This window comes from Ictalurus punctatus, chromosome 4 (assembly GCF_001660625.3).
Source record: "Ictalurus punctatus breed USDA103 chromosome 4, Coco_2.0, whole genome shotgun sequence".
NCBI classification, from domain to species: domain Eukaryota; kingdom Metazoa; phylum Chordata; class Actinopteri; order Siluriformes; family Ictaluridae; genus Ictalurus; species Ictalurus punctatus.
Genome location: NC_071284.1, coordinates 23,563,828 through 23,573,509, shown reverse-complemented (window position 1 = coordinate 23,573,509; position 9,682 = coordinate 23,563,828). Strand labels below are relative to the sequence as shown.

At 37.3% G+C, this 9,682-nt stretch overlaps 1 protein-coding gene across 1 annotated transcript; it reads right to left on the bottom strand.

Annotated features, from left to right (window-relative positions):
- Nucleotides 1-277: 277 nt before the first annotated feature.
- LOC108264857 (actin, alpha cardiac muscle 1) lies at nt 278-8,937 on the bottom strand. The gene is made up of 9 exons (XM_017466793.3): nt 8,785-8,937; nt 8,275-8,425; nt 7,990-8,118; nt 6,803-6,913; nt 5,873-5,957; nt 4,849-5,010; nt 3,634-3,825; nt 3,310-3,491; nt 278-727 (listed from the first exon to the last, which is right to left on the bottom strand). Exons 2-9 carry the CDS (start codon nt 8,401-8,403, stop codon nt 584-586), a joined length of 1,134 nt encoding a protein of 377 aa, XP_017322282.1. The 5' UTR covers nt 8,404-8,425; nt 8,785-8,937; the 3' UTR covers nt 278-583.
- Between the last annotated feature and the right edge of the window lie 745 nt (nt 8,938-9,682).

Sequence of the window (9,682 nt, the reverse complement as noted above, 5' to 3'; positions counted from 1 at the left end):
CTCTATACAACTGTGGTGAGCAGAAAAGCATCACAGAATGCACAAAACATCGAATCTTCATTTTCCATAACTGTGGACACAATGCATGAATACAGTAGGGCTTGAAAGTTTGTGAAACCTTTAGAATTTTCTATATATCTGTATAAATATGACCTAAAACATCATGAGATTTTACACAAGTCCTAAAAGTAGACAAAGAGAATCCAGTTAAACAACTGAGACAGAATATTATTTTTCTTCATTTTACCAATACAAAAAATAGCAAAAACAATTAATGTGGGTTTGTACCAAAATTTATTGCCATTGAATTAAAATCAAAATAAAACATGAACGTAAACACAATCATGTTCTGAGTTACAGACTTAATCAGTGCTCTGCTGAAACTGGATATTAAAAGGGGTGCTATAATCCAAAAGTTTCACAATAATTAAGCGCTCTTTTAAAAATTCAGCAAAATGTCAAATTTGTGTAAAAATAGGAGCCTGGAACCACACTACTGACAGTGTATTCACAAATCCTCATGAGGGTGTGAGCTGAGGTATGAGTGAATTGTGTGCATGCGTGGAAGTGCCTCAGAGTGTGTTTAGAAGCACTTTCTGTGGACAATGGAAGGTCCAGCCTCTTCATACTCATCCTTGCTGATCCACATCTGTTGGAATGTGGACAGAGAAGCCAAGATGGAGCCACCGATCCAGACTGAGTATTTACGCTCAGGAGGAGCAATCATCTACATATGTGAGAGAGAGAGAGAGAGAGAGAGAGAGAGAGAGAGAGAGAGAGAGAGAGAGAGAGAGAGAGAGTTTGACTCATTTCAAAGTAACCAAAAACCTTCATAGCCATATTAAAACAAGATTTAATCCACATATTTTAAGATGAGACATAGTGCAATGATATAATATATGTCAGGGAAATAAACAGACTGATTAAAGGTGTAGTAGATATCATTCTGGATTTGGGGTAAATCTGGAGATCTAGAATAAATCTGTTACACCAAGAAGCAAGTGGAAGAACATTATGTAATGTTTGCGTGTAGCTTCCCCTTCTATGCTTGAGTCTATGCTTGTAGCACTAATCTATCATACCAAAGTATGAGTACAGAAAACTGGTAATTGGTTATATATCTGAACTCTGTAATTTTGTAGCAGTCTGCCTACACAGACAGCATTTAGAGAATTGCTTGCCTCAGAGAGAGCAGCACCTTCTAATAGAATTTGGCCAAATGTAAAGTCAGCATTGCACTTGAATATCTATGAATATCTATGAATGTCTATGAATGACTATGCATTCATGTCTATGAATGCAATGATTCTATTTATTTAGGTAACTGAACATCAGCCTACACGACCTGAGATCTGTGATGTTTTCAGTTCAATTGTTATTTGGGGTTTTCCAGGATGGTTACAATGCTCTCCACTAATATTGGAACCGTTGGTAAATATGAGCATAGAAGGCTGTGAAAAATTTTCTTTATTGTTTAACCTTTTGATCTTTTGTTAAAAATATTCATAAACGTACTCTGCTCCAATTGATATCAAACAATTGCAAACACAACACAGGTTTATAAAAAAAAAATCTTTGTTAAATATAGGTGTGCAGCAATTATTGGCACCCCTATGAATTCATATGAGAAAAATATTTTTTTTTTTAATATATTTTTTTAAAATATCCCATTGATATTTTAAATTTTTTAGTACACCTGGGTGACTAGGAACAGAAATGGTCCAACCATGACATCCTGTTTCACAGGGGTATAAATATGAGGTAACACATAGGCCAAATTCCCTTAATCATTCATAACAATGGTTAAGACTAAGGAATATAGTTGTGATGGGCGGCAAAAGGTTGTTGAGCTTCACAAAATGGGAAGTGGCTAAGAAAATAGCACAAGTATTGAAAATGCCCATTTCCACCATCAGGGCAATAATTAAGAAGTTCCAGTCAACTGGAAATGTTATGAATCAACCTGGACTTGGATGTGTGTCTATATTGTCTCAACACACTGTGAAGAGGATGGTTTGAGTGGCCAAAAAATCTCCAAGGATCACAGCTGGAGAATTGCAAAGTTATTTGTATCTTGGGGTCAGAAAGTCTCCAAAACAACAATCCGAAGTCACCTACATCACCACAGGTTGTTTGGAAGGGTTTCAAGAAAAAAAGACTCTACTCTCATCCACAAACAAACTCGAGCATCTTCAGTTTGCCAGGCACTACTGGAACTTCAAATGGGATCGGGTTCTATGGTCAGATGAATCCAAAATATAGCTTTTTGACAATAAACACCAGAGGTGGTTTTGGCACACAGAGAGGTAGCCATATGGAAAAGTACCTCATGCCCACGGTTAAATATGTTGGTGGCTCTTTAAAGTTTTGGGGCTGTTTTTCTGCCAGAGGACCTGGACATTTTGTTAGGATACATGGCACCATGGACTCTATCAAATATCAACAGATTTTAAATGAAAACCTGACTGCCTCTGCCAGAAAGCTTAAAACAGGCCATGGTTGAATCATCCAGTAGGAGAGTGATCCAAAACATACATCAAAATCAACACAAAAATGGTTTATTGACCACAATATCAAGGTCCTGCCATGGCCATCCCATCCCTGACTTGAAACCCATAGAAAAACCTGTGGGGTGAACTGAAGAGGAGAGTCCACCAGTGTGGACCTTGAAATGTGAAGGATCTGGAGAGATTCTGTATGGAGGAACGGTCTCAGATCCCTTGCCATGTATTCTCCAACCTCATCAGGCATTATGGGAGAAGACCCAGAGCTGTTATCTTAGCAAAGGGAGGTAGCACAAAGTATTCACTAAAAGGGTGCCAAAAATGGTTTCACACCTATATTTAACAAAGATAAACCTGTGTTGAGTTTGTAATTGTTTGATATCCATGAGAGCAGAGTATTTTTGTGAACTTTTTTAACAAAAGATCAAAACGTTAAACAATAAAGACAATTTTTCTTAGCCTTCTTTGTTCATATTTACCAAGGGTGCCAATATTAGTGGAGGGCACTGTATATGCAGTATAAACACAACATTTTACTGTTTTAATAGCAGTTGTTTCATTTAAAAATAAAGTTACTGCTGCCTTAAAATGAATGCTAAATAAATAAATGTGTAAGTTAAGTAAAATTAGGGGACAGCTTATTGAAATTCCATTTGTTCAATGGAATTCATCCATTCAGGCAAGTTAAAGGGCACTAACAATTCATCAATGTAGGTGGACTATATGGCAAAAAAATATATGACAATATTTGAAGGAAAGATCCTGATGTACATAATATTTATGTCAATTATTAAGGGAACATTACCTTGATCTTCATGGTGCTGGGAGCCAAAGCAGTGATCTCTTTCTGCATCCTGTCTCCAATACCCGGGTACATGGTGGTGCCTCCAGACAGCACATTATTGGCATAAAGGTCTTTTCGGATGTCAATGTCACACTTCATTATGCCGTTATATGTAGTTTCATGGATACCAGCTGACTCCATACCTGAAGGAAAAAGTGGTGCCATACATTTAGTTTGAACTCAGTCAACACATTCCTAACAACTTCTAGCACCTCTATACTTTTATTATTATGTGACTGGTTTATGGCTGAGCCAACAGAACAAAGACATAAAAATTGAACTGACCAATGAAAGAAGGCTGGAAGAGAGTCTCTGGGCAGCGGAAACGCTCATTGCCGATGGTGATGACCTGACCGTCAGGGAGCTCATATGATTTTTCCAGAGAAGAAGAAGAAGCAGCAGTGGCCATCTCATTCTCAAAGTCCAGAGCAACATAGCACAGCTTTTCCTTAATGTCCCTCACTATCTCACGCTCAGCTGAGGAAGAAGAATACATTTAGATAAAAAATAAAAAATCATAAAAACATGCAAAAAGCAACAAACAGTCTTTGATTAGTAATATTACAGAGACTTTCAAATATTAAAAGCCCATTCTGTGTACAAATTATACAAAAACATACTGTATAAATATATAAGACATAAAAATATACAAGATTTGCACACACACACACACACACACACACACACACACACACACACACACACACACACACACACACACACACACACAATTACTGTAAATAGACATGTGTGTGGCAACAATGTGCCATTATGCCTCTGTAGCATGCTTACATGCAGTGTTAGAATACTTCCAATGACTGTGTTATTTACAGAGGTGACAATATATCAGTATGTTCATATATACCCATATAAGGAAATCTGACACAGCTATTCCATTAACATTACTGGTATTAATTAATTATAACATTACAAGGAATGCGATTTTCGAGTGTGAGATGGCAAGCTTGAAACCTGGCCTGGAATGAGTGGATTTAATGAGTGGTGTTTTAACCCTGCTGTGATAAACTCTCTGATCCTTTTAAAGCGTTCACTTTAAACTGTTCTAGCTGTTTCTCTCACTGACTGAATCATTACACTGCTGTGTAATGATTTTTAACCGTTAAGTGACAGAAATCTGCTGAACGTAAGTCTTTACACCAAATAATTCATAAATTATTCAGCAATATGAAAGACATGATCACAACCTTTTAAGGGTTAATGTCATCTTCTTTAAACATGGAAGCACTCAGTGAACTTTACATTCCATTTGTATATTCATTCCAGACCTCTGAACACACACACACACACACACACACACACAGACACAGACACACACACACACACACCAACCACCTGTTGATGAACATGCAGTGGGATTAAAATTCTTTTAGGCACATGACAAGGATGATGACCTCTATTTCAAAATGTTGCATACACACACACAAAAACAACTGTTTGAAAGTGTTTCTGTAACAACAGTTGGTAGGAAATCATGATCACCTGTAGTGACGAAGCTGTAACCTCTCTCAGTAAGAATCTTCATCAGATAATCAGTCAGATCTCGACCAGCCAAATCCAGCCTCATGATCGCATGAGGAAGAGCGTAACCCTCATACACTGGCACATTGTGGGTCACACCATCACCGGCGTCCAACACGATACCTACATATACACACACACACACAACGTAACTGAAAGGATTTTTTTTAAAGAAAAGAAACTCCGTAATGTCATATTAAAAGTTTGATGCATGATGCTATCCATGGGTCAACAAAGGGAGGAAGTTAATTCGATTCATCTGTCGCAAAACTCATCATTACTGAATTTAAGATAGCATAGTTTTCCACCGATAGCTAAGCTGATCATAAGCCTAAACGTTCCACTATGCTAACATTATTCTGCTACCTACTTAGCTAATGTTAATGTTATTTCTCTAACATTATCTATATGTAAAGAGCAAAGCTCTTTAACATGCTGTTTACTGTATTGCGTCATTAAAAACAGTAATTCATGATAAACCATCAGGTTTGCATTTGGATGATTACATATAGCTTAATCTGTGCCTTTGTTGGTCCATGGATGCCTGTAATTTGACAAAATCAGGACATGCATGTGCTTTCCTGTTTCCTCACTACACACACACACACACACACTCACACACCCCATATTAATAGGATCTCGAGCGCACACACACACACACACACACACACACACACACACACACACAGAGATTCAATAAGTGACTGCATGTCTCAGTAAACTGCAATGTAATATTAAAAGTCTAGTCTTTTGTCAGTGGTAGCTCAGTGGTTAAGACACTGGACTTACTAATCAGAAGGTTGTGAGTTTAAATCTTAGCACTGCCAAGATGCCACTGCTGGGCCCTTGCGCAAGGCCCTTAACCCTCAAATGCTCAGTTGTATAAATGAGATAAATGTAAGTCACTCTGTAAAAGGGTGTCTGCCAAATGCCTTAAATTTAAATGTAAATGTAGTCTAGTGTGTGCGTGAATGTGTTTTCTCACCAGTGGTACGGCCGGATGCATATAGTGACAGCACAGCCTGAATGGCCACATACATGGCAGGGACATTAAAGGTCTCAAACATGATCTACACACAGATGAGAAAACAGTGGGCATTACAACACTGATCACATTTAACATAATGTTAGTCTGCATTATGTTTGTTTGCTGATGTGTAGCAGCACAGAGATGAGCTCGGTTAATTTCTGTAATACTTTCTTCCTTTTCCGTTATTATTGACATGAGTTACATTTCAAATTGGAAGCCATACCCTTACATTTAAAATGGTTTGTTAATCATTTGCTTAGGCAAATCACAGAATTAATATGCTCTTTTTAATGCATTATCATTGCTATAGTCATGGCTAATTCCCAGGTATGGCGGGCATTCCACATAATCTATTTCTAATAATAAACACATTAAAAACATTTTCTTTTTTAACAAAGAACAATGAATACTCATTGATACGGTGAAGTTTTCTGTAAGGAGACATTTATTCAGCATTTTTGGAAGGAGTCTCCAGTGTCAGTCAAGTTTTCCACCATGGGCAAGTCTTCAGGGACAAAGAACATTGCATTTTGTGGTTTCCTGGTAACAAGCTGCATTCCTTTTGTTTTAATAACTTTTAAAGAATGGGGTGGAATGACTGTTTATAGCTGGTATGACTTAAGTGTTAACAGGAACTTGTTTCTCAGAAGCTCCACAATAATAAATATATCTATAAATGGAAAAAATAAAAAAGTATGGCATGTTGTTCTTTAATATATATTTTTAAATGGTTAGTGTGGGCACATTTCTGGACGTGCTGTTGTAGGAAAATGATTAACTTCAGGTGGTAATGCATCACACCACACCTCTTTCTATAGGTAAATAAATAAACAGATTGGCAGACAGATAGACCGACAGACAGAGAGATAGATAGATGACACTTACCTGTGTCATCTTCTCTCTGTTGGCTTTGGGGTTGAGAGGAGCTTCAGTGAGTAGGACTGGATGCTCCTCAGGAGCCACTCGCAGCTCATTGTAAAAAGTGTGATGCCAAATCTGAGAAAGAAAAAAAACAAAAAACAATCCAACCCACATGTAAAAATGTGATGGGTGTTTAGATTGTGGCCAAATATACAGTGGGGTATATCTATCTATCTATCTATCTATCTATCTATCTATCTATCTATCTATATATATATATATATATATATATATATATATATATATATATATATATATATATATATATATATATATATATACACACACATATAATATGGTCAATATCACAAATTTGCTTGAATATATATATATATATATATATATATATATATATATATATATATATATATATATATATATATATATATATAGAGAGAGAGAGAGAGAGAGAGAGAGAGAGAGAGAGAGAGAGAGAGAGAGAGAGAGAGAGAGAGAGTCATGAGTCTTATCCCAACCAAAGCACATGTTCATACGACAGGCTAATGGATTTGATCTGACATGGATCATAAGGTTTTACACAGACTTATGGAGTCTGTGTCAGCTTGAGTGCTCACTGTCATTAATGCAAAAAGGGGACAAATACTAAGAAACTCTGAAATTCATGTAATTATTTCAAAGATTCTACTTTTCACTCAAGTTATTGCTGATAATATCATTTATAATGTAAATCTTTGTGTAAAATTTAAAAGAATGCCAAACAGAAAACATTTTCACTAATGCCCTCAGACTTTTGGACCCCACTGACGTGCTGAACGCTAAATTCAGCAGGGTAAGTATATTTAATAGCCAGGTCAAGGTAGCCCATGACATACAATGGACATTGGACAAACTGTATAGTGTACATGCTAGAATGTCACTGTTCAGTTGTTGCTCAGAACCATATAACTGTCATGCCAGAGTGATACTAGCAAAGCTACTAAAAGTAATCAAACCCCAGCCAGGCCTCACAGTGGGTGGAAATGTAAGTCAATGCAAGAAAGTTGAGCAATAAAATGGAGAATGCTTGGAAATATTTGTTCTGTACAATGTGCTTTAGTGTGTTGCTAAATCACAGTGTGATTTAGTGTGATACTGCAAACTTGACATTTGATCCCACTGTATACAAGCAGATAAAAAAATTCCAGTGTTACCTTCTCCATGTCATCCCAGTTGGTGATGATGCCATGCTCAATGGGATATTTGAGGGTCAGAATGCCTCTTTTGCTTTGAGCTTCATCACCTACATAGCTGTCCTTCTGACCCATACCCACCATCACACCCTGAAACACATATCGTCCAACAATCTGTTATTCATCACTGAGAGAGAATAAAAGAAGAAGTTTGCAACTGTAACCAATACACTCCTAACAATCATGTTTAATTAGAAAGACCCCAATGGAACATTACTGAAGATCTGCTTTGTAAAACTCAATAACCTGATGGCGAGGCCTGCCAACAATGGAGGGGAAAACGGCTCTGGGAGCATCATCACCAGCAAATCCAGCTTTAACCAGTCCAGAACCATTATCACACACCAGTGCAGTGGTTTCTTCCTCATCACACATCTTCTCTCACACAGCTGAGGACCTACACACATGAAAGAAAGAAAGAAAACAAAATAAAAATGAAGTTATGTGAATAGTACATCTAATAGATCCCTTCACAAATATGTACCACTGAATGTGCCAATTTAAATTAAAAAAATTTTTTTTGGTATTTTGGACATTTGAAGTACCATTTAATTTTAGTAGAAGAGCTAATATGACTATGTAGTCAAAAAAGGAGTTTTATTACATAGTGTTTTACGTGGTTCTTAACTTACATTTTTTACAAATTGATTAAAAAGAGAACTAAATAAAATTAAAAACCAAAGAAAGACCAAAAAAGCTAGAAGATATATAAATGAATAATGAAAAAAAGTGAAAGTAAATGAATAACAGACTCACTTAGTAGAGGAGAAGAAGAGACTTTTTCGCTCCCTTTAGATAGTGGACAATGTGCTCACCTGCTCTCAGTATTTATACACACACCTTCATAAAACCCACAACCTTTTTTGGACACAAAGTCTCTCTCTCTCTCTCTCTCTCTCTCTCTCTGTGTGTGGACAGACATGCTTTTGCCGTCAATGGAAAGGACATGTGCAGGTTCTTCTGCACAGAGACAATGTCAGACACTTAGTTAATATTAGATGGTCATTTGTTACGCAGGCGTCAGCAGTTAGATGTTTGAGGGTGAAAAGGTGATCAGACTCTCTGTGGTAGGTCTTGTGCATGTGTGTGTTCATAAAAAGTTCCTGAGTCCAGACTTGGTTTGAGGAACATTTCTCTCCATGCAAAAATGTACTAGTGCCAGGATCTGTAACACACTACCTTAATTATCATGAAACATATATAACCTAGTTATACAAAGTAAAAAATAAAAGACAACAGACGGATGATACATTCTAAATATGTATGTATTTTAACATCAGAGGAAGGTTATATTGGACAGCGAGGAATGCTATGGTGGACGGTAAGGAAGGCCATGGTGGACAGCGAGGAATGCTATGGTGGATGGTAAGGAAGGCTATGGTGGATGGTAAAGAAGGCTATGGTGGATGGTGAGGAAGGCTATGGTGGACGGTAAGGAAGGCCATGGTGGATAGCAAGTAATGCTATGGTGGTCAGTAAGGAAGGCTATGGTGGATGGTGAGGAAGGCTATGGTGGATGGTGAGAAAGGCTATGGTGGTTGGTAAGGAAAGTTGTGGTGGACAGCGAGGAATGCTATGGTGGACGGTAAGGAAGGCTATGGTGGACTGTGAGAAAGGCTATGGTAGTTAGTAAAGAAGGCTATGGTGGATGGTA

Coding starts and splice junctions, on each gene's coding strand:
- LOC108264857 (XM_017466793.3), bottom strand. CDS start 8,403: ATGTGTGATGAGGAAGAAACCACTGCACTGGTGTGTGATAATGGTTCT. Junction 5,958..6,802: donor ACAGAGAGAAGATGACACAG/GTAAGTGTCATC, acceptor ATCTGTGTGTAG/ATCATGTTTGAGACCTTTAA. Junction 3,826..4,848: donor TTACAGCTTCGTCACTACAG/GTGATCATGATT, acceptor CTTCTTCCTCAG/CTGAGCGTGAGATAGTGAGG.